The sequence below is a fragment of the Phacochoerus africanus genome, chromosome 1 (assembly GCF_016906955.1).
Source record: "Phacochoerus africanus isolate WHEZ1 chromosome 1, ROS_Pafr_v1, whole genome shotgun sequence".
In the NCBI taxonomy this organism is placed as follows: Eukaryota; Metazoa; Chordata; class Mammalia; order Artiodactyla; family Suidae; genus Phacochoerus; species Phacochoerus africanus.
In genome coordinates, this window is record NC_062544.1 from 145601947 (window position 1) to 145627923 (window position 25977).

General features: G+C 39.0%; 1 protein-coding gene across 2 annotated transcripts in view; it reads right to left on the reverse strand.

Moving 5' to 3' along the window:
- Window positions 1-25357, reverse strand: part of RAD18 (RAD18 E3 ubiquitin protein ligase) — a 106116-nt gene extending 80759 nt beyond the window's left edge. For both annotated transcript variants that reach the window (XM_047779720.1, XM_047779712.1), the window contains exons 1-4: window positions 25206-25357; window positions 23653-23734; window positions 6315-6376; window positions 5069-5139 (exon numbers count right to left, since the gene is read on the reverse strand). In XM_047779720.1, coding sequence (XP_047635676.1) covers window positions 5069-5139; window positions 6315-6376; window positions 23653-23734; window positions 25206-25256 — 266 coding nt within the window. In that variant the 5' untranslated portion in view covers window positions 25257-25357. The remainder of the gene's footprint in view (window positions 1-5068; window positions 5140-6314; window positions 6377-23652; window positions 23735-25205) is intronic.
- Window positions 25358-25977: the final 620 nt, after the last annotated feature.

A 25977-nucleotide genomic window follows, 5' to 3' on the forward strand; every position in this document is an offset into this window, starting at 1 on the left:
GCGCTGGAGCTGAGTAAACATGGGGGGAGAAGCAGGCAAGAAGTTAGGGAGCCCACTATGCAGGGAGAAGACACTGAGAGGACATGGGCTTCTGCTCCACATGACACAGGAAGCTGCCTGTGACAATACGTAGCATGACCTACTTTTTATTTTCAAGCATCACTCTAGCTGCTGCCATTGGGAGAACTATTGGTGGGCAAAAAAGAAATAAGACCACTAGGAAGTGATCACAGTATCTAGACTGACTCTAGCCTGGACAGGAGAATATCAAGACGATGATGAAAAGCCATCAGACTCTGGAAGTATGGTAAAGACAGAGAAGGGTTGATTGATGAAATGACAGGCTAAGTTTGAAAGAGAAGGGTCAAGGATAACACCAAGGTTTTTGGCCTGAGGAAATGAAAGGATGGAGCTGCCATTTACTGAGATGAGGGAGACTGTAGAACAGCAGACTGGGAGTGGGGCTTTGGGGGCAGCAGAGGGAATCAGTTTAGTTTTGGCTTTAAGAAGTCCAAGCAGAGATGTGGGATAAGCAGTTGGATATCTGAGGCTCAGGTTAGGAGAGCACTCTAGCTGAGACACAAATTTGGAAGGCATTAATGCACAAATGGTATTTAAAACCATGAGACTATTTATGGGAATTCACATATCTTAAAAATGAACTGTGTGAAAATATTAACTCCAAAACTGATACCTGAAGTCACATTGAATTGGTAATTTTCCATTAATTGTCATCACTTTTATGAATTTACATTAAAGGGAAATGGCATTACAATGCCTAAGGGCATTCATCATAGACACTGTTTTAGATGAATTATAGACTATCAGAATAATTGTGACTCAGTAAACTATAGGAAAATCCTGCCCAATTCGTTAACTATACAGTAACCTTTCCTCTTCAGAATGTGGCTACGAATCAAGAGTGAAAACAGGTTTTTGAGTAGACACAGGCAGTCATAAAATCCATGCAATCAAGTCCATGGATTTCAGTAGCTAGTAGAAGTCCCTGTACATACTTATTTTGATATGGAACATGCCAACAGTAGTTTAGCACCATCTGATTAAACAGATAGAAACCAACCACAGTACAAGTTCTTATCAGCAACTTAGAGCACGCACATTTGTATAACAGGGCAACACTGTATAAATACAGATGAATCATTTAGGATAGAAATGATAGGAATATTCACTTGGGTTCCTTTGTTCCAGATACTGTGCTGGATATCTTTTAATATAACTCTTCATTTCTATTCCTTACAGTAATTTCTCAAAATGTCAACAACATTATTCCCATTTTTCAGTTGTGGAAAAGAGATCAAAAAACATTTGTGTGTGTGTGTGTGTGTGTGTGTGTGTGTGTGTGTGTATATATATATGTATATAATTTTTTTTTTTAGGGCCACACCTGTGGCACATGGAAGTTCCAGGCTAGGGGTCAAAATGGCCACAGAATTTGCTGCAGCCACAGCCACAACACCACCAGATCCAAGATGCATCTGTGACCTATACCATAGCTCATGGCAACACTGGATCCTTGACTCATTGAGAAGGCCAGGGATTGAACCCACATCCTCATGGATACTAGTCCAGTTTTTCACTGCTGAGCCACAAAGGAACTGCTACTATCTTGATCACACTCATTAAAACTAGTACAGGATTTTCCCTGGTGGCACACTGGGTTGGGATCTGGTGTTAACACTGCAGTGGCTTGGGTCACAGAAAGAAAGAAAAGAAAAGAGAAGAGAAAAGCAAAGCAAAGAAAGAGGGTGGGAGGGAGGGAGGAAGGAAAGAAAGAGGAATTTTCATTGTGGAGCAGGAGAAATCAATCTGACTAGTAACCATGAGGACACAGGTTCGATCTCTGGCCTCACTCTGTGGGTTAAGGATCCAGCATTGCCGTGAGCTTCGCAGACACAGCTGGGATCTGGCATTGCTGTGACTGTGGTATAGGCCGGTGGCTACAGCTCTGATTTGCCCTCTAGCCTGGGAACTTCCATAGCCACAGGTGCGGCCCTAAAAAGACAGAAAGAAAGACGGGGGGGGGGGGGGGGACGACAGAGAGACAGAAAGAAAGAGAACGAATGAACTAGTACAGTCAAGGCTGAACTAGTTCTCAAACCCAGTATGCTTTAAACCATGTGTTTGGAAAAGGCAAAATTTTATTCTATTTACTCTTATGAGATGCTAAGAGAATTATCTATTACAATTATTATCCAAAATGTTTAAATTCTTAAACTTGGAGCAAGCACCTAGAGAAAAATTCATACCCCGATGGTAGATAAGCCAAAGTCGTAAATGATGTGCTATACTCTCAACTTGTAAAAATAATGATATACATGCAGAGAGGCTGCTATGCAAAAATACAGAAACAACATTTTCTCACTTAGGTCAAGGATGATGTTCCACTTAGACAAAAATATTCTAAATAAATTTTGTTCAATACAATAGTTTCTTAGAATTATTTTAAATAAAACTGAGTCAAGAAAAAAACAACAAAAAAACCTGTTCCTTGAAAATAAAAGGCAAAAGTTAGGAGTTCTCTTGTGGTGCAGCAGGTTAAGAATCTAGTGTTGTCACTGGAGCGGCCTGAGTCACTGCTGGGGGGCAGGTACAATCCCTGGCCCAGGAATGTCCACATGTTGCAGGCGTGCCCCCCACCAAAAAAAATTAAAAGGCAAAAAGTTAGAAGAAAATATAAGATCTATCTATCAGCCTTGTGTCTTAAAAGCTCTGGAATTATTTCCAATACCCTTTTATATTGTTTAGAATAACTAAATTTTTTTAAATCGCATTATCATAAAATGGCAATGACATGAGAATGAAGGAAAAAATGAAATCAACAAACAATACAAATACCTTACATTTTACTCTTAAAGTTCCCTCCTCACTAATCTTAAATCATATTGCAAACAAATGATGAAACTGACTAGCCTGAATATCATCCCTACCAATTTTGCAAGTAAAGTACCATAGACTTTAGATATGACAAATGTCCAAGAAATGTTCACCAGAAGGCAATTCCAAGAAGAATGGCAACACAAGCAGAAGGAAGATAAAATCCATGCCAAGCCTATAATGAATGCTTCCTACCCCCCCCACCCCAGGCCAGCTATAATGAATACCTAAGTAGCCTATTTATTTTGGGATGGAGGAAGAAGGGTAGAAGGCCTCCCTTTAAGTTACCAAAAGGTTTATGAACCCAAAGATACTGATCACTTCTCTTCAACAAGCAGATGCTATTCTCTGTAACACTCCCTTTTTCCTAGCAGGGAGGTTATTATACTTTCAACACCAGCTGAGGAAAAAAAAAAAAAGCCCTGAAATACAATTTTACCCTGAAATACAATTTTACTGTCTCAGAGAAAAGCAAATAGTCAAACAACTCATTTCTAAAGGCAGGGCTCCATTTTTCTCATAGAATTAAAAATCTAATTGTTGAAGGACTTTAAAATAAGAAAGGCAATCACTTTATTCATGAGAATCAGAGAATCTCAGAATGTCTTAATCTAAGAAGTATACCTACCACCTTCTTATGACTTTGCTTATGCAAATAACAAACCAACCGATTTCTGGAATGTCCCATTAGGTGAATTCAGAGCACTAAATCCTATCATTCTTAGGATACAAACCAATGAATAAACATGCAATTCTATTGGATGAAATCTCTTTATGTTTTTGGAAACAATGTAATGTACCACCAAAAATGTCCTGACAGGCTTGGAAGTCACATACTTAAGTATGCTGGGCATGTAACTGTTAAGCTGTTAAGTAAACACAGTATATTTGTTTTGTTTTGTTTCTTCCTGCTTTTCAGTGCTGCACCTGCAGCATATGCAAGTTCCCAGACTGGGGATCAAATCAGAGCTCCAGCTCCTGGTCTGCACTACACAAAGCCACATCAATACAGGATCTGAGCCACATCTGCAACCTACACCATAGCTCATGGCAACACCAGATCCTTAACCCACTAAGCAAGGCCAGGGATTGAATCCACATCCTCATAGATACTAGTCAGGTTCATAACCCTCTGAGCCACAATGGGAACTCCAACAAAATATGTTCTTAATAAAAACCCCTGCTTGGCTTGTATGATTAAACTAAAAATAATTCAAAATATTGTTTGGTAAGACATGCCTTTTTATATCCCTTTGGGTGACCACTCACTATTGCAATCATGCATTTGACAGTTAAGTAATTATAAAGCAGCAGCAATTATTTATTTCATGTGACACATCATTTTACACATGCTGAGCAAATCAGATTGAGAATAGATTAATACATAACAGACACAGAAACCATTAGAGATATGTGTGTACACATGAGTTAGTATACACGTATGCAAACATGCATATATTACCCAGATCTGTCCACTCAGAATTCTTAGAAGCAATGACACCCCAGTAAAAATGAGCATACCCAATTCCAGACCCTGATTCCTAAATACCATTCTCCAACGAAAGGAAGCAGAGCTCCATGGAAAAAATGGTTGATTCTAATGCTGGGGCAGGAAAAATAAAAGATGAAGTTGAAATATCTCTGAAATACCTAGAAGTAAGTAAGTGCTCCAGGGAGTTCCTGTTGTGGCTCAGCGGTAACAAATCTGACTGGTATGCATGAGGACGTGGGTTCAATCTCTGGCCTCACTCAGTGGGTTAAAGGATCTGGCATTATCGAGAGCTGTGGTGTAGGTCACAGACGAGGCTCGGATCTGCCATTGCTGTGGCAAAGGCTGGCAGCTACAGCTCCAATTCCACCACTAGCCTGGGAACTTCCATATGCCACAGGTTCAGCCCTAAAACAAACAAACAAAAAAACTGTAAGTCCTCTAACCTGCATTTTAACTCTTGTTTTTTCATAACAGGAGATTTTCTGTTAAGAAAGAAAATCCTATTACAATTAGATTGTCCACGTGTGATTAACGACTGCTGTCACTTCCCTCCTTTCCTTCTTTTACCACCAAATATGCAACCCCGCCTTTCCTAAACCCCAAAAGTGCACAGAGTAAAGGGGGCGAAACACATATAAAAGGCAAAAGCAGTTAGGAATTAGTCACAAAACTAAATCATACCGTGCAAAATTCAAGCTTTTTACCAGTTCATCTAACACGCGGTTATTTTTTAGGTCCGGCTCTGTGACTGTCTAGAGAAGAAAAACAGCAGATGGAAAAAGGTCAGAAACAATAATTAACTTGTCATAATCTTGTTTTTGAAAACGTTGAGTCTCATCCTCCTGAGACTTCCCATTCCACTGAGTCTTCCAGGAAAGCCTCAAAATAAAGTTAATTTATTTCGCACTAATATGGAATTTTAAAACAGTGAATCACTATCTGCTGACTGGAAGTCTGATAAAAGCTCTCCAAAGCATCTGGGAAAAACATATGTATGCTGTTCTGACTAAGAAGAAACCTGATATGAGTTAGAATTCTCCTTCAAAATGTCAGCACTCAGCTTTCCCAAAAATTTCTCCTGAAAAGCAGATAAAGATGCTCTTTTAAGTGACAACATTGGGAAAGGCAGTAGGTGTTCAAAAAGAGTTTAAAAACAAGACTGGTGTTCAGGAATGCAAGAGGAAAATCATAAATCCAGTAGTTATTTAGCATAAATGACATATAGTTTATCTCTGTGACAGTACCATCTTGATGACAGCAGCATACCTAATGGTAAAAAGTTTAGACTTGGGAGCCAAATAAGTTCAACTACAACCTGGCACAAGGTACCTACCAGAGGTATCAAACAAGAACCCAAACCCTTTAACTAGCCCCAGTGTCCTTTCTGTCAGACATTACTGTCTCTTTTTCTTCTTTCTTCACCCTTATTTATGTTTACTTTCCCTTTCTACCTACTTTTTCACCTATTTCTATCACATGAAATGTCTCAGAAACTGTAACAAATTTCCTAGTATTCTCTCAGAAGGTCTGCTTTGGGAAAGAGGTAGGGGCCAGTTAAGTGGAATCTTTGCCTTCTGCACAAATACCTAAATATCAATCCTTTGCAAATAATACCTACCATTTTCTACCCTAGGTAAGAAATCACAAGAAAAAAAAAGCCATAAAAACAGTTCATAAAATTTAAAGTGTGTTATATCTTACTCTTAGTTCTTACTTCCTAAAATACATTTAGGTTATCAGAAATCTTAATGAACAGTTGAACAAAGTCCATTTCTCCGTATATGTATTTTAGAAGTCCTTTCTAAAAATGTTTTTGATATAGCTTAATTCAATAATTATACATCTTCCCATAGGCTTTTGTGTATGCATGAAGCAGAAATATCTCTAACAATCAGTTAGTTTAAAAGATAAGGAAAGAAAAACTTACCACACAACAAGTTGGACATTGTGTCTTATAGGACAGAAATTTTCTTATACAAAGAGAACAGTCTGCAAAAACACAAATGCAACACAATGTATTAGTTAAACTATATAATAACACTGGAGGAGTTCTCTGGTGGTGCAGCAGGTTAAAGATCTGGCATTTTCACTGCAGCAGCTTGTGTCACTGCTGTGGTGTAAATTCGATTCCTGGCCTAAGAAATTCTATGCTGCAGGCACAAGCAAAAACAAAATCTGACTTAAGCCTTAGAATATTTCCATCACCTAAGGTATATCATTATAATCCAAAAATTCTAGGACCTCTACTTTACCTATACACATTTGCAAATATAATTAAATAGCATTTTTAGGAAATGGAAACATAGCAAATAATAATAATCATGAGTCCCTAGCACATCACAACTCTATAAGCAATACGCATCACTGTAAAATGAAGGAAATATACATTTAAGACCTAGGATGGATTTATATAAACATGTAATGTTTCTCCACTGCCTAACACTCTAAAATACAAATTCTGAAATAAGACATATACACATGTTAAGAAATAATATATACCCATGTTATCAAATTAGGGATTTCTACATCCTAACTCTAAGGATATCTTAAATGATATCCTTCATCCCACATTTAACAAGTACTTTTGTGGCAAGCACTAAGAAAAGGACAGTATGTAAGGGACAGTTCTTGACCTCAAGGAGCTGAAATGGCAGTGAGGCAATTACAGTACAATGGTGCATTAAGGACAATGTATTAAGTCTTAACAAGTTAAGTGGAAATTGGCATGAACTAAATTCTCCAAACTCAAGGCAGTGTAAAATAATCTCCCAAAGAAAAAAACAGATGTGACAAATAGAATGGTACCTTACTGGTAGCTAATCTGCTACGAGCACGAATTCAGCTTAGTAAAGGAGCCTCATTAAAGGATTCAGTTTAGTTAAGGAGGAAAAGGAAGAGATAGTATTATTTCAGGTACAGATATCCTGGAAGTGAACAAATCATGTCAGCCTCAGTAAGAGCACCCAGGAAAAATGAAACACATTATGAAAAAGATAAATCAGGCAATGAACAAAGTTCTTTTGGGAAGCAAAGACAAATAAAGGGGGTTTCCAGTTTGGCATGTAAGCACCTTGGAAGTTTTATCACTCCACCTAATAACAAGTAAAAAGCTGAACAAACTAAAAAAATCAGTATCTCTTCTTAGATCCATTGGGGAACTGACCTTATGGGGCAAACTGCTGCCCCCAAAACTGGAGAGACAGGCTGGATATAGAAAAATACAATTTACCAGAGCAGAAACCTCCATGGGAACCAGAGAAGAGCTTTTGCTGTAACCAATGTTGGGACACAAAAATCTGAACTGTAATTGACAAATTGCTGGAGGTGCAGTGTGGACAAGTCTGAGAGTTAAAAACTCCACAGGGACATAGACATGGGGTGGGGAGGGGTGGGGGGCAGCAACTCACACTTATGTCAGTTTTTAACTCCAAGGGATATACCAGGTTCTCAAAGTGACCATAAGTGGGGCGTGGGGGGAATCCAAAATTCGTCTGCAGGGGAGGGGGAAAAATAATCATTTTAAAATACACCAGAACCCTCTGTTCTTAACAAGGCCTGCCCTCAAGATAAACTATTTTATTGGAGCCTATTCTATTAGGTTATTATCAGAGTCCAGCAGAACTGGCTGGAAGGGAAACAACCAACTCCAGTTACCTCTAGCCATCCTGGCCTTCCCAAGGGGGGGACAAACTGAGAACCACTTGTGGCGTTCACAGCCCAGGGCACAGGCTCACTAAAAGACACACCTAATTGTAGGAATATACCACACCACCCCTCCCCCCACATCTCACAGCACATTACTAAAAGGCCTATTTACTGCAGCTGCATTTAGCCAGTACATCAATGCCCCACTAATAGGAAATAATTATAGGGCATACTAAAAGGCAAAAAACACAATTTGAAGAAATTGAAAGCATCATTAGCATAATCAGATATGACAGGAACACTGGAATTGTCAGACCAGGAATTTAAAACAACTATGATTCATATGCTAAGGGCTGTACTGGACAAAGTAGACAACATTTAAGAACAAATGGGTAATATAAGCGGAGAGATGAAAATTCTAAGGAGGAGTCAAAGAAATGCTAGAAATGAAAAACACTGTAGAAGAAATGAAGAATGCCTTTGATGTGCTCATTAGCAGATAAAATGCAGCTGAGGAGAAAAAAATTAGTGCATTTGAGGATGTCTCAATAGCAACTTCCAAAACTATAAAGCAAAAAGACCAGAAAAAAAAAAACCACACACACAAAAAAATAATTACAGCTGACGTAAATTTTTGAAACTAATAAATGAACATAACTATTATCTAAAAACAAAACAAAATGAAATAATATTCAAGAACATTCTGCAGGGGGACAACAACAAAAGGTATACCTTTTGTTATACCTTGGTAATATCAGAAAGAGAAGAAAAAGAGAAAGAAAATAGAAAAAATATTTGAAGAATAAATGACGGAGAATTTCCCTCAGATTGTCAGACACCAAACCACAGATTCAGGCAGCCAAAAGAACACCACATAGAAAAAATGTCCCAAACCTACAACTTGATATATCACATTCAAACTGTGGAAAAAATAAAGAAAAAAATCTTAGAAAAAGTTAGAGGAGAAAAAACACCATACTTACAGATAAACAAAGATAATAACTAAATCTGTTCTCAGAAACCATACATGCAAGGATGAGCGAAATATTAAAAGTGTGGAGAGAAAAGACCCATCGACCAAGATCTTTATATTCTGCAAAATGATCCCTCAAAAGTGAAAGAGAAATAAAAACTTTCTAGACAAATAAAAATTGAGGACACTTGCTCCCAGTTGACTGGCACTGGAAGAAATGCTATATTCTTCAGAGAAAAGGGAAATGATATGAGCCTAACACTTGGATCCACTCTAAAGAAAAGAACAAATGCAGAAGAAATAAGTACAGGTAAAATTAAAACTTATTTTTCTTATTCTTAACTGATCTAACAGACAACAGTTTGCTCAAAACAATAACAGCACCAAAACATTAGATTACTTATGCTCATATACATATGCAAATGCTTGTATGTGCATGAAATGAATGACAGTAATGATATAAAGGACTGGAGGGAGGAATTAGGTGTCTTAGAAAGCTCGGCCTGCCATACCAAAATATCATAGACTGATTGCTTAAACAATAGAAATTTATTTTCTCCCAGTTCTGAGAGCTAGTTCAAGACTGAGGTGCCAGCATAGTAGCTTTGTGGTGAGGACTCTCTTTCTGGCTTGCAGACAGCTGCCTACTCACTGTGTCCTTACAAGACACGGGGAGAGAAAACAAGCTTTCTATCTCTTTTCATCATCAGGAGGCATGACCGCATCTAAACATAATAATCTCCCAAAGGCCCTATCTCCAAATACCATCACACTGAGGCTTAAGGCTTATGAATCTGGGGAAGTTGAGGGGGGGTGGGCCACAGGGGAAGACACTTTAGTCCACAGCATTCCACCCCTTACCTTCCAAATTTATGTCCTTCTCACATGCAAAATACATTCTTCCCACCCCACTAATCTCAAAAGTCTTAGCTCATTCCATCGTCAACTCTAAAGTACCTATATAATATAAATATTTAATTAATAGGATCACATGTACCAGAGTATATACAATGAGGCTATTACTTTCTCTTCTGCATAATCTTACACATGTGTTTTGTCTTGAAATATAGAGAACCAGACATTAGTCCAAAGTAGATCAAGCCCTCCACTTAATTCAACCTACCAGTCTACTACCAAGTATATGCTGGTGAACCATGGAGCAGCATAATTTATTTTCTAGTGAGCAACCATGATATTTCAATCAAAGTAGAGTAACTAAAGAGCTCTAAACTGTATATTCCTAGGTGGCTTTATTTAAATTGTCCGTGAAATTTGTTTTTCTACCCAAATGCCCAACCATGAGCCATGTATACAGGGTGGAAGAGGGAAGAAGCAGAGGGTAGCTTCACAGAAACACACAAGCCTGGGGAAAGAGGCATTTCTAATCTCAAACAGGATAAAGCCATCTGCTGACTTTCATATATCCAAAGAGCCTAGCATTCTAACAGTAAAATGTAAATTTCTAAAACTGAAACCAATCCTTTCTGCATGTGATCTTAAGGATTTTATGAGAAAGTGCACCATTTTAAAAATAATTGTTAAGTGTCCAAATAAAAAAAAAGAAAATCGAGGAGTTCCCTGGTGGCTCAGCAGGTTGGAGACCCAGCATTGTTACTGCTGTGGCTTGGGTCACTACTGTGGCAGGGGTTCGAACCCTGGCTCAACAACTTCCACATGCCACAGGCATGGCCGGAAAAAAAAAAAGAAAGAAAGAAAATCTAGTTACAAGTTTGAAAGGAATAGGAGATCCTGGAAAGTTGAGAAGGCTGGCTTCTGCCTCCAATAAAGTGACCAGTTAACTAACAGGAGATGACAGCCCTCCAAGCACTCCAACATTCCCCTAAGTGCAGGTCTGCAAAAGGGGAGGTCCTTCTGTATGTAGAGCTATCTCTTTTCTCCCCATCTTGTTTCACGGTGCTGCCTCCTAAGAGTGAAAAAGAAGAGTAACACAGATTATTTGCCTGAGAGAATATCACATTGCCTCTTAATTTGGCAAAGGCCAGTAAAAAACATTTCACATTTCACTTTTTTTAAAAATTAAATTGTTTTTTATTCCAACATGAGCCTCAATTAATTTTGCGAGTCAAAATCTACCAAAGGAAAAGAAAAATGACTGCTGGCCCATCTTTAAAATAGTGGCAATTTAACAGTGCCTAAAAGCCAGTGACTTCATCTAAGAGTAAATATTTTAAGCAACTCCATTGTCAAATCAGTAATACTGTGCAAATGCAAATCAAATTGGCACTCATGCAGATCAATCTATTAGTGAGAACATTTCTCATTTAATGGTATTTTAAGGATAGGAGTAAGTCTGGGCCCTCTCCCCTCAAAAGTACTCTAATAGCATGAATTTGGATTATTTTAATTGTCCTACATTCTGCCACTGCACCTCACTCAAACCTTAATAGCAGCAGTTTGTCACCCATATCTCAAATGCTGAACAGAGCAAAACAGAATAAAGGAATTTAAAATGACAAGTCTTGAAACATGTAAGGAGCATCAAAGTGGCTAGGATCCTGGGTCACCAATTCTAGTCAATCCAAGACAATACAGAACATGATGGCTAGCTCTGGCTCCTACTAAGCTCTGAGGGCCTTTGTGTCATTAAAACAACTACAGCCTCAGAGCAACTTTTAGTCTTGAAGGAAACTGTAACAACTGGTGATTAGGAGAAAAAGCCTACTGAATCATGACCGGTATAATATGAAAAATAAGTGCTCAAAAAATAAATCATCATTATTGGAAGTACTCTCCACCAACTTCCTTATATAAAGTTTCACTTCAGTGACAACTATGTGACAGAAACAAGCCAAAAAAAATTTTTAATGGAAATAAAGGCTAGTTTTTTGGCTGAGTTCACTGAATTCATAAAAAGTAAAGTTGTTTTTCCCTAAAACAACATAATTAAAAGCTACAGAATTGACTTTTATTTTTGTTCATGAGCAAGTAACCAAGATCTAGAATTACCATCCTTCTATAAACAACTAAAACACTAGGGGAAAATATGAAACAGCTATTTTCAGACTTCGGACAACTGCAGAAATAAGAGGAGTTCTACCCCATCCCAAGGTATCTGCCCCGAGGCATTTCTTGATCACTGTGCAGGGAGGAGAGCCAAAAGCCCATTAGTCTTGCTAGTTAAAGAAACAAAAGTCAGAGTTCAAAGCAATCTAGGTAGCTAGAATTTGCAAGGCAAAGTGCCAGAAAGAAAGAAGCCACACATAGAAAGGCCTCCAGAAACATGAATACAGATCCACTACGACTTAATACAAATCTGCACATATGCAGGGTGAAAACACAGAGGCCAGACAACTTCAGGGAAGGAACAGTAACTGGAGAAACTATACAGGGGCAAGAGTTCATAAGATGTCCAGCACCCACTTTAGAGGAACCTCGCTAAATGCACAGACATTCAGTAGACACCCTAGAATATCCCACCTTAGTATGAGAGTAAACTGGCCACAGAGTGGGTGATGTTAGCAAGATGGCGGAATATTAAGCCAGACTTTGCTTTTCCCATGGAAATACAAATCAACAACAGTATGTGACCCAAATCCCTTTGTGACAAATCCAGATGACAGTTATGATGCTCCTGTACCCCAGGGCAAGCACACAACTAGCCACATCAGAGCCAGTAGGCAGTTCATGACCCTTACTTGCCAGAGTCTCTCCCTTTGGCTCAGCACCACATGAACAGAAAGAAACTCCCAATTCCCAGCTTTTCCCAGGGGAAGGATACAGAAGACTGAAACACATATGAAATGTTCACATTTTGGGAACTCTGCCCAAGGGACTGGTTTCCATCTCGCCTGACTCTAAGCACTGACAAAACAGGGCACTGGGTTGGAGTCAATGAAAAAAAGGTGATAGTCTGGATTAATACAAACTTGTTCACCACCACCCCTCCCCTGGGAGTGCGCAGAAACTCCCACGTCTCAGCTTTGCTCTAAGGAGGAACATGCATCCAACATTGCAGCTTTTCATGAGGCTGCCCAAGAGACTGGTTTCTAGCTCACCCAACTCATATAGTGCTGGAGAAACTCATCATATTCCAGATGCCTAGACACTAATGAGAACAAAAAAGACCTGGCAGTTTGCTGCTATTGTTGCTCCAGAGACCCACAGTACAGCAGATGGAGGTCAATATAACTCTGTGACTTCTTTGAGGAGAAAGGTAAAAGAGAAGAATGCAACCAATATTTCAGCTTTTTAAATGGCTGCCCGAGGGACAGCTGCTACCTTGCCTGACTCAGAGTGCTGATGGGACCTGACATATTCTAGTGCTTGGGAGGCCACTAAGAACAAAAAAGAGCTGGGCAGTTTGCTGCAGTTCAACAAGGTCTCACGTACTACATATGTAAGAAGAAGCAAAACATTGTAAACTAACGAAAAAAGAAAGGAGCAAAACATCTCTAATTGGGAATTTACACTCACAAGTCCAAAGAAGATACACCCACAGAAAAGGTTTAAGAGGCCCCCAGAATCTCTAGCTGGGCTGGTTGGTAAATGTGGATGCAGGAACATCTAGCTTTCCCTATATGAAGGAAGTCTATAAAGCCTACGAAAGATGACTGCTTTTTCAAATGCATGGATCTCAACACAGTGTAACAAGTCACATGAAGATACAGGGAAACATGGCCAAAGCAATGGAACAAAATAAGTCTCCAGAAGTTAATCCTTAAAAAAAAAAAAAAAAAAAAAAAGTATATGAATTACCCAACAAAAAATTTTAAATTAAAAATTTTAAATAATAAAGACGCTCAATGAATTAAGGAAAATGATGTGTGAACAAAGTGAAAATATCAACAAAGAGATAGAAAATATAAATAAGAACCAAATAGAAATTCTGGAGCTAAAGAATATAACACAGGTTTTCACCACCATCTGAAAGTTAAGCATTCCTGTGAAACTTTTCATAAGCCAAAGTAGGCATAAAGTGAAAAAGCAATTACCTGAAGACACGCAGAAAATAAATAAAAATAAAGCACAGATGCTCACAGACACAGTTCAAAGCTATGGCAGCTTGATGCTGAGATGCTGAGTATAGTTGCTGGGGAAGGAACTTGGTGTCACTATCACTATTCAGGGTGCACACCTCTATAACAATTCACTATATATGCACCTTATATAGGAGCACACAAATACAAAAAACAAACATTAACACACATAAAGGGAGCAGTTGATGGTAATACAATAACAGTAAGAGATTTTAACAGCCCATTGACATCAATGGACAGATCTTCTAGATAGAAATCAATAAGACAAAAGAGATCTTAAATGATACAATAGAGCAGTTAGACTTAATTGATATTTTCAGGACATTACATCAAAAGGAATCAAAATATATATTATTTTCAAATGCACATGGAACATTCTCTAGGATTAATCATATACTAGGACCCAAAACTAACCTCAACAAATTTAAGAGTATAGAAATTATTTCAAGCATCTTTTCTGACTGCATGAGAACAGCATGAAACCAGCAATCAACCACAGGAAAAGAATTATGAAAAAAATGACCACATGGTGACTATACAACATGCTACTAAAAAAAACCAATGGGTCAATGAGGATATCAAAAAGGAAATTAAGGGAGTTCCCACTGTGGCTCAGCAGAAACAAATGTGACTAGTATCCATGAGGATGCAGGTTCAATCCCTGGCCTCGCTCAGTGGGTTGAGAATCTCGTGTTGCCATAAACTGTGGTATAAGTCACAAACTTGGCTTGGATCCTGTGTTTCTGTGGCTGCAGCATAGGCCAGCAGCTGCAGCTCTGATTCGACCCCTGGCCTGGGAACTTCCATGTGCCACAGGTATGGACCTAAAAAGCAAAAAGCAAAAAAAAAAAAAAGGAAATTAAAAAATACCTTGGGACAAACAATGAAAACACAACCATGCAAAATCTATGGAATGTAAGAGTTCTTTTGTGGTGCAGCAGGTTAAGGATCTGGCATTGTCACTGCAGTGGCTTGGGTCACTGCTGTGGCACAAGTTCAGTCCCTGGCCTGGGAATTTCCACATGCCACATGTACAGTCAAAAGACAAAAACAAAAGCAAAAAACCCCCAAATATGTGGAATGCCACAAAAGCAGTTCTTAGAGGAAAGTTCATAGCAATACAGACCTTCCTCAAAAAAACAAGAAAAATCTCAAACAACCTAATCTGCCATCTAAAAGAATTAGAAAAAGAAGAACAAACAAAACCTAAATTCAGCAGAAGGAAGGATTCATAAAGTTCAGAGAGGAATTCAATAAAGTAGAGATTTTTTTTTTAAATAGCAAAAAAAAAAAAAAAAAATCAATAAAACCAAGAGCTGGTTCTTTGAAAGAGTAAACAAAGTTGACAAACCACTGGCCAGGCTCACCAAGAAGAGATGAGACCTCAAATAAACAAAACTAGAAATGAAAAAGGAGAAATCTCAACTGATACCAGAAATACAAAAAGCCATAAGACAATACTATGAACAGTCCATATATGCCAACAAATTTGAGAACCCTAGAAGAAATGGACAACTTTCTAGAAATATACAGCCCACCAAAACCAAATTAAGAAGGAACAGATAAATTAGACAGACTCATCACTAAAAGTGAAATAGAGTCTGTAATTAAAAAACAAACAAACAACAAAAAAAAACCCTTCCCAAAAAAACCCAGGACCAGATGGCTTCACAGGTGAATTCTACCAAACTTAAACCAAGCCTAAAGAGGAGAGGACACTACCAAAGACAGGCTATGAAGCCACCATCACCCCAATACCAAAAACAGACAAAGATACTACCAAAAAAGAAAATTATAGGCCAATATCTGAGATGAATATAGATGCAATTTTTTTTGTTTTTGCTTTTTAGGGCCACACCTGTGGCATATGGAGACTCCCAGGCTAGGGGGTCTAAATCTGAGATGCAGCTGCTGGTTTATGCCACAGCAACACCAGATCCAAGCCGCATCTGTGAACTACCCCACAGCTCACAGAAACACTGGATCCTTAACCCTCTGAGTAAGGTCAGGGATCAAACCCACAACCTCATGGTTCCTACTCAGATTTGTTTCTGCTGCACCACGATGGGAACTCTGCAAAAAATTTTTAATAAAATTCTAGCAAACCAAATCCAACAACATATAAAAAAGATTACACACCATGACCAACTGGGATTCGTCCAAAGTTCACAAGGATGGTTCAACATACGTAAATCAATGGAATAGGTCACACTAACAAAAGAAAAGTCAAAAACCACATAATCTTCTCAATATACGCAAAAAATTTTTTGACAAAATTCAACATCCATTCATGATTAAAAACTCTCATCAATGGGGGTATAGAGGCAACATTTCTTAACACAATAAAAGCCATTTATGACAAGCCCACAGCCAATATAATACTCAACAAAGAAAAGCTGAAAGCCTTCCTGCTAAAATATGGAACAAGACATAGATGCCCACTCTCACCACTTCTATGCACCATAATATTAGAAGTCCTGGCCACAGCAATCAGACAAGAAAAAGAAATGAAAGGTATCCAAATTGGAAGGAAAGAAAACTGTCACTCTATGCAGATGACATGATACTATATAGAGAAAACCCTAAGGACACCACAGAAAAACTACTTATTCAAATTCAGCAAGGTAGCAGGATTCAAAATTAACATTCAGAAATGAGTAGCACTGATGTACATTAAAAATGAAATATCAGAAAGGGAATGTAAAATAATACCTTTTAAAATCGTACCAAAAAAAACAAAACAAAAACAAACCTAGAAATAAACTTAACCAAGGAGGTTAAAGTTAAAGACTTATACACTGAGAACTATAAAACATTAATAGAGGTCAGATACAAAATGGTGGAACAGAAGGACTCAAGTTCATCTCCTCTCACAAAAACACAAAAATCACAACTAATTGCTTAACAATCATAAACAAAATAGACTGGAAGCTACCAAAAAAGATATCTTATACCCAAAGACAAAGAAGAAGCCATATCAAGATGAGAGGAGCAATCCCATGCCTGCTGGGTGGAAAACCTACAAACTGGAAAATAACTGTATCACAGAGGCTTTCCCACAGCAGTGAGAGTACCTAACCCCATGTCAGGTTCCTATGACTGGAGATTGGACATAGGGAGGAGCCCCCAGAGCACTTGGTGTTGAAGGCTAGTGAGATTTGACCACAGAAGCTACACAGGACTGGGGCAAACAGAGACTCCACTCTTGGAGGGGGCACGCAGGGTTTTATGTGCACTAGGTCCCATGGCAAAGCAGGGACTTCATAGGAATCTGGGTCAGCTATACCTGTGGGTCTTGAAGGGTCTCCTGGGAAAGCTGTGGCTGACTGTGGGGGAAAGACATTGGAGGCAGAGGTCCCAAAGAATAATCATTGGTATGAGCTCCCCTGAAGGCTGCCATTTTGGGAAAATCTGGTCCTAACCATCAGGGCTGAGAACCTCAGGCCAAACAACAAACAGGGTGGGAACACAGCCCCACACATTAGCAAAGAGGCTGTCTAAAGTCCTCCCAGGCACAAAGCCACTTCTCATCACACCCAGAGACAAAGCCTCATCCACCAGAGTGATAAGACTCAGCTCCATGTACCAGTGGGCAGCCACCAGTCCTTCCCTTTAGGAAACCTGCCACATGCCCTTGTATCTATTTCCCCCACAAGGGAGGAGACACCAGAAGCAAGAGAGGCTATAACATTGTAGCCTGCAAAAAGGAGACCACACAAAAAGCTATACAAAATGAAACATCTAAGAAATATGAGCCAGATGAAGGTACAAGACAAAAGCCCAGAAAACAGCTAAGTAAAGTGGAGATAAGCAACCTACCTGAAAAAGACTTTGGAGTAACAATAGTAAAGATGATCGAAGATCTTGGAAAAAAACTGAGGGCAAAGAACAATAAACTACAAGAAACATTTAACAAAGAAATGGAAGATTTAAAGATTAAACAGACAGAGATGAACACCACATTACCCAAAATAAAAAATTCACTGGAAGGAACCAATAGCAGAATACAGGAGGGAGAATGAATAAGCGAGGTAGAAGACAGACTGGTACAAATCAATAATGAAGAACAGAATAAAGAAAATAGAATGAAAATAAATGAGGACAGTCTAAGAGGACTCTGGGACAACTTTAAACACAACAACATTCCCATTATAGGGCTGCCAGAAGGAGAAAAGAGATAGATAGGGCTGGAAAAAATATTTTAAGAGATAATAGCTGAAAATTTCCCTAACATGGGAAGGGAATCACTCACTCAAATCCAGGAAGCAAAACAAATACCATACTGAATAAACCCAAGGAGGAATACCCTGAGACACATAATAATCAAAATGACTAAAATTAAAGACAGAGAAAATACTGCAAGGAGGTAGGGAAAAGCAACATATAACATACTAGGGAACCCCAATAGGGTTATCAGATGATTTTTCAACAGAAACTCTACAGGCCAGAAAGGAATGGCATGATATCCTTAAAGTGATGAAAGTTAAAAACCCCCAACCAGAATATTCTACCCAGCAAGGCTCTCAATTACCGATTACCAATCCCACTCCTGGGCATCTATCCAGAGAAAACCATGACTCGAAAAGATACATATACCCCAGTGTTCACTGCAGCACTATATACAATAGCCAAGACATGGAAGCAACCTAAATGTCCATGGATAGAGGAGTGGGTAAAGAAGATGTGGGAGTTCCCGTTGTGGTGCAGTGGTTAACGAATCCGACTAGGAACCATGAGGTTGCGGGTTCGGTCCCTGCCCTTGCTCAGTGGGTTGGGGATCCAGCGTTGCTGTGAGCTGTGGTGTAGGTTGCAGACGCGGCTCAGATCCTGCATCGCTGTGGCTGTGGCGTAGGCTGGAGACTACAGCTCCGATTCGACCCCTAGCCTGGGAACCTCCATATGCTGCGAGAGTAGCCCTAGAAAAGGCAAAAAGACAAAAAAGAAAAAAAGAAGATGTGGTACATCTACACAATGGAATATTACTCAGCCATTAAAAGGAATGAAATAACGGCATTTGCAGCAACATGAATGGACCTAGAAATTATCATGCTAACTGACGTTAGTCAGTGAGACACAAACACCATATGCTATCACTTATATATGGAATCTAAAAAAAGGATACAATGAACTTACTTGCAGAATAGAAACTGACTCACAGACTTTGAAAAACTTATGGTTACCAAAGGACAAGACTGCAGGGGGAGGGATGGGCTCAGGGTTTGGGATGGAAATGTTCTAAAATTAGGTTGTGATGATGGTTGTACAGCTATAAATACAATGAAATTCACTGAATTAAAAAAAATTGGGGCAGAGGACCTAAACAGCCATTTTTTTCAAAGAAGACATACAAATGGCCAACAACCACATGAAAAGATGCTCAACTTCACTCATCATCAAAAAAATGCAAATCAAAGCCACATAAGATATCACCTCACACCTGTGAGAATAGTTATCATCAAAAAGACCACAAATAACAAATGCTGGTGAGGATGTCGAGAAAAGGGAACCCTAATACACTGCTGCAGGAATGTAAATTGGTGCAACATCTATGGAAAGCAGTATGGAGGTTCCTCATAAAACTAAAAACACAACCGCAATATTACCCAGCAATTTCACTCTTGGGTATATATCTGGAAAAAAAACACCAACAACACTAATTTGAGAAGATATATGCATCCCATGTTCAAAGCAGCATTACTGAACAAGAGCCAAGATGTGGAAGCAACCTAAGCATCTATCACAGATGAATGGATACAGAATAGGTGGTATACTGGGAGTTCCCATTGTGGTGCAGTGGAAACAAATCTGACTAGTATCCATGAGGATGCAGGTTCAATCCCTGGCCTTGCTTAGTGGGTCAAGGATGGGGCATTGCCATGAGCTGTGATAAGTATAGGTTGCAGATGTGTCTTGGACCCTGCATTGCAGTGGCTGTGGCATGGGCTGGCAGCTGTAGCTCCAATTCAGCCCTTAGCCTGGAAACTTCCATACCCCACATTTGTAGCCCTAAAAAGTCAAAAAAAAAAAAAGAATAGGTTTTATATATGTCTATATATACAATGGAATATTACTCAGCCATAATAAAGAATGAAATTTTGCCATTTGCAACAACATGGATGGAGCTGGAAGGTACTGTGCTTAGTGAAGTAAGTCAGAGAAAGACAAATACTGTATGTTATCACTTATATATTGAACCTAAAAAATGAAAGAAAAAAAATGAATATAATAAAACAATAACAGACTTACAGATCTAGAGAAAAAATTAGCAATTACCAACGGGGAGAGGGAATAGAGGAGGGTCAAAATATGGGTAGAGGATTTTATACAAACTACTATGTATAAAATAAATAAAAAAGAAAAACAAAAAAGAGAAAATAAATAAGCTATAATGATATACAGCACAGAGAATATAGCCAATATTTGATAATAACTTTAAATGTTATAAAAGCTATAAAAATACTGAATCATTATTATACACCTGAAACTAATATAATGTTGTAAATCAACTATACTTCAATTTAAAAAAAGAGAAGAAAGGCATAGTTCTAACAGTTTTACACTATTCAAGTGGCATAATATTTTTCAAAGGGAGATTGTAATAACTTAAAGATGCCTATCTTAACCACTAAAACAATAAAGAAATAGTGCTAAGTCAGTATTTTTAAATGTTAAATTATTTTTTTAAAAGACAGGAAGACAAGTCAGACAGAACAGCTGGACAAAAAAAAAAACAACAAAAAGCAAGGTAGTATAGGAGTTCCCATTGTGACTTAGCAGTAACAAACTGACTTGTACCCATAAGGTTGCAGGTTCCATCCCTGGCCCTGCTCAGTGGGTTAAGGATCCAGCGTTGCCATGACCCGTGGTGTAGGTCACAGATGTGGCTTGGATCCTGCACTGCTGTGGCTGCGGCATAGACCGGCAGCAACAGCTCCTATTCGACCCCTAGCCTGGGAACTTCCATATGATGCAGGCAGAGCCCTTAAAAGCTAAAACAAAAAAAGCAAGGTAGTATATCTAAATCCAGCTTTATCAATAATTAACCTCTGCAATGATGTAAATGTTCCATATCTACACTGTCCAATACAGCAGCCATTGGTCTCATGTGCAATTCAACACGTGAAATGAGGCTAGTGCAACTAAAGTTTTTACTTAACTTAACTTTGAGATGTTAATAGCCACATGTGGCTAGCAGCTACTATATTATACAATGTAGGTCTAAATATTCCAAGTAAAAAATAAATATTTTCAGACTAGACTGAAAGAGAAGATCTAAAATATATACTATCTAAAAAAGCTCAATTTAAAATGTCTCAGGAAATTAAAAAAAAAAAAAATGAAACCAGATTATGTTCTCTGACAAGAATATGTGGTTAGGCTGCAAGGGCCAGCCAATTCCCTTAGCAAGTCTCCCAAATGTGACTTGTGTGGTTTTTGTTTTTAAAAATCCTTCACTCCCTTCACTGAAGGCACTTTAGGTTACACAAGGCTGTTTATGCCCAGTTTGCAAACCTTGCAAACAATAAAGCTGTCCTTTTATTTATGACAATCCCAATTCTTTACCAGGATTTCTTTATAATTTAGGACAACATTCCTATATTGAAGACAACACTTAAAATGTCAATTACCCACAGACTGATCTCCAGATTCAGTGCAATTCCAATGAACGTCCCAGGCCTTTTTGTAGAAATTAACAATCTGATTCTAAAATTTATATGGAAATTTGGAGTTCCAGTCATGGTTCAGCAGAATCAAATTTGACTAGGATCCATGAGGTCTCGGGTTGATCCCTGGCCTCACTCAGTGTGTTAAGGATATGGCATTGCAGTGAGCGGTGGTGTAGGTCACAGACGCGGCTCAGATCTCGTGTTGCTGTGGCTGTGACAAAGGCAGGTAGCTACAGCTCCAATTTGACTTCTAGCCTGGGAACCTCCATATGCCATGAGTGTGGCCCTAAAAAGCCAAAAAATAAAATAAAAATAAAATTTATATGGAAATGCATATAAAATGCAAAGATCCTAAAAGAACCAAAATTTTGATAAAGAAAAACCAAAATTTTGATAAAGAAAAAATGCTAGAGTAGTTGCTATGCCTGAGTTCAAGATTTACTAGAAGGCCACAGTAATTAAGATAGCTTGGTATTGGCATAAGGATAGAAACAATGATCAATGGAATAGAAAAGAACCCAGAAACAGATGCATATCTAATTCCCTGGGGCCATATTAACTTAGATAGGGAGAATTCTATCAGGTGATAGAAATGTTCAGTATCTAAACTACAGTGGTTACATGCTATAAACATTTATCAAAATTTATTGATACTTGCACACTTTCCAGTGCACTTAAAATGGATGCATTTTATTATGTAAATTAAGCCTAAATAAAGATGATTTTAACACATATTTAGAATCTCCCAAATTTATCTTAGCTACTAATATGAATCTAGCTTAGAAGGAAACTAACATTTATTTACTAAAGGCCTATAATGTGCCAGACACTGGACTTTGCATATTAAATTCTCACAACCATCTTCTAAGGCAGAAACTTCTTACCAAAGTTTCAAATTTGAAGACATGCTAGGATTTGCAATTTCATCCACCTAGTAAGTGGGAAGGGAAGAGTCAAGCCCGAATGTATCCCTAATGCCTGTGTTGCTGCCACCACTATCCTCTTACTGTCTTCTTGATGGAAAATTTTCACCAAAGCTATGACTATTCACAAAACCTTTTTTTTTTTTTTTTTTTGCTTTTCGGTGCCACACATGTGGCATATGCAAGTTCCCACAGTAGGGGTCAAATCGAGCTACAGCTGCCAGCCACAGCAACGCAGAATCTGAGCCATGTCTGTGACCTACACCACAGCTCATGGCAATGCTGGATCTCTGACCCACTGAGCAAGGCCAGGGATCGAACCCGCATCCTCATGGATACTAGTCAGATTCGTTTCCACTGCGCCACAAAGGGAACTCCCACAAAACCATTTTTTAAGCCTAATTTTTTTAAAAAACTTTCCAAGGTAAATCAACTGGAAAATAGATAATAAGGGAGATCCCAAGCCTAGATAATTCATAAACTGGAGGGCAGATCCTGAACAATGACAGGTGCACTCCTATGCACTACATATGTCAAGCTACAGTATAACAATATTTACATACTAGCCTCATAGAGAGAAGTATAGACTCAATATATGAGTCTTTCCAGCATCACAGAGCAAGTTAAGTGATAATTCTGTCTGTAATACTCTTCAGTGGAAGAACTCTCCCACTGGGATTTTTTTTAAACTTTAAATTCCATGCCAAGGACTACTTGGTTGAACCACCTATCTCTTATCCTGTTAAAAACAAAAATTCTGAAATTTAACATCTAGAAGTGTTGGGGTAAATAAACATACATAGTGATCAAAACCATTACTCTTGTAAATGTTACAAAGGGCATAAAAGCATTCAAGAGGGAAGTGGTAGAAAAATATCAGAGCCCATAAAAAATATTTACTATTCAAGAGGGAGGTCATGGAAAAGACCTGAAAACTTCAAGACAGAGGAGCTAAATAAAAGTTAGAAATAAGTATGTGTACTAATTTTTGGTGTTAAATGAACACTACATTACATAAAAATCACACTTTTACTACCTCACAGAAGGAGTACATACTTACAGTTATGTGAACACTGAGGAATCATCATTGCAATGTTGAAATATTCAAAGCAAATTCCACACCGCAGCAAATCATCTACTGGCTGAAATGCAAAAATACGTATATGCCTATCAGAAAGCCACCAAGATTGGAACATCTGCCATAGATCTTTCTCCATCCCCTAAAAAAAAAAAAAAACTAATAATATTTCTTCATGCTAATAATAAAGATTTATTAATTTAATGCTTACCACATGCTAGATACCTTCAATCAACTAGCAAATCATTTTTGAGCACCATTGTGTTTAGGCACAGTGAATAAGCCAGACAGCATCCCAATTCACACACATTTAATCAGCCTTATAAACTATTTAGTTCTATCTCCAGTTTATAGATGAGGCAACTGAGGCTCAGAGAGGTTAGGTAACTGAATCAGGGTCACAGTTAAATATGAAGCAGAGAGCAGATTTAATCCAGAACCACTGGAACTCAAATCTGTGTTCTTCTCCACTGCACCACTGTGTCTTGGTGCCAAAGCCTCCACAACTTTAAAACCACAGCTTTCCTAGATCCTTCCATGATGTCAGCTTTTCACCATAGGGCTATCTCAAGTCCCCAAGCAATAGAGATGACACTGGTGACAGCAGGTAGAACATGGCCTTATACCTCCTTTAACCTCCCCCACGTTCCTTCACTTAATCCCTAGAGTCAGCCTTATGAGTCAGTGGAACAGACACCACAATCCTCAAATTTACCAAACTAAGGAACAGAAGGAGAAGGTGATCCTGCTCACAATCACAAAGAGAAACACAGAACAAGGAGAAAAACCAAGCAACTGATTGTAGCTAGCACAGCATAGTGTATTTGCTCTTAACCAAACATAGTAGGAATCCAGAACTCACCACTATGGTAAATGGAAACTGGAATGCCTCGCCAAAAACAAAGTAGCCACAAAAATCAGTGTTCTTTCAGTAAAATACTGCAATGAGACCAAAGGCCCCAGTCCTGATTTCTTTGTTTAAAAGAGATGCACAACTATTAGGCGTCAGGACACATCAGAGAGGAATTAAGACAAATTAGCACTAGGCTTCTTGAAGGTAGCTGGAAGAAATTAAAGAGAAATGTAAAGGAGACTACCTGCCTTGCTAGGCGATCAAGAGTTATCTGATGCAGGATTCACCCCAAATCACGTACGGTGTCAGATTCTCAACTAAAGAACTGGGAGAGTTTACATAATGCATGGCACGTAGTAAGCCCCAAGAATTAGGTGTCACTGTTGTTTCCATTGTTTGGAGTAACTGCTTCCCTCCAGTTCTCTGTTACTGTTGTGGCTGACTCGGAGAATGATCGGTTCCATACGAAGGCCAACCTCGGATCACCATAATGGACCAAGGCTTATCCCCGGCACCTCCCAGGGGAAGAAACTTAAGTCCAAAGCCAAGCGGTTGGCAAGTGGCAGCGAAGAGCCAGGTACCCTGGCCCAGCTCGCCACTGGCGCCTCATCCTTTCTCCTCCTTAAGCCGGGGCTGGCCTCCCGCGGACGCCGGGCGCCCCCAAGCCCCCCGAAACACTCACCTTCATGACTGCCAGCCCCGGAGGCCACCGTTGTTCGACCAAGGAGTCCATGGTCTCCCCTAAAAAGGCGGGGGGTATCCGCTACCCACTGGTCTCACTGCCACTCGAAATTCCCCGCGCTACTGAGGTACGTCAGCATTTCGCGACGCGCCTGACACGCGAGCTGTGCCTGTTGGGAGTTGTAGTACGTAGGCGGAGCGCAGCCAAAGGTGCTCTCATTGCGCACGCGCGGGGTTTCCTCTTCGCCTCTCCACGACATCCGGTTTTGTGCAGACCCTTAATAAATAAATGCCTGTTGAATGTTGGGAAAAGATAGCCTGGCATCAAAGGAAATCCCGGCCTTGCTAAACATTTCAAAGTCTAGGCTCACGCCCCCTCTTTCCAGCCACCTTCTCTGATTGCTATAACGATCTGTCCCTGCTGTGAGCCAGGTTTTTCAAATCCATTATTTCATCTCACCGCATCACAATGCTAAGAGGTAAACATTATCGTTAGCTTTCACAAAAGTTCGCTTTGGCCCCCAAAAGTGAATAGTTTCCTTGAGTCACACGGTGTCTTTGACCAGACTACAAATAGGGCCTCTGGACTTTAAATAAGAGCTCTTTCATCAACTAGGATGGTTAACTATCTTAACTTTGGAGTGTAGCCTTCCAGGTAGTTCCTGTGCAGATACATAATTACAGTTTTTTTGCACGAATATTATTGTGGTAAATCATACCTTTGTCAATTTGAATTTTTCTGTTAACTTAGATTCCTCCTGAAACGGCTCTGT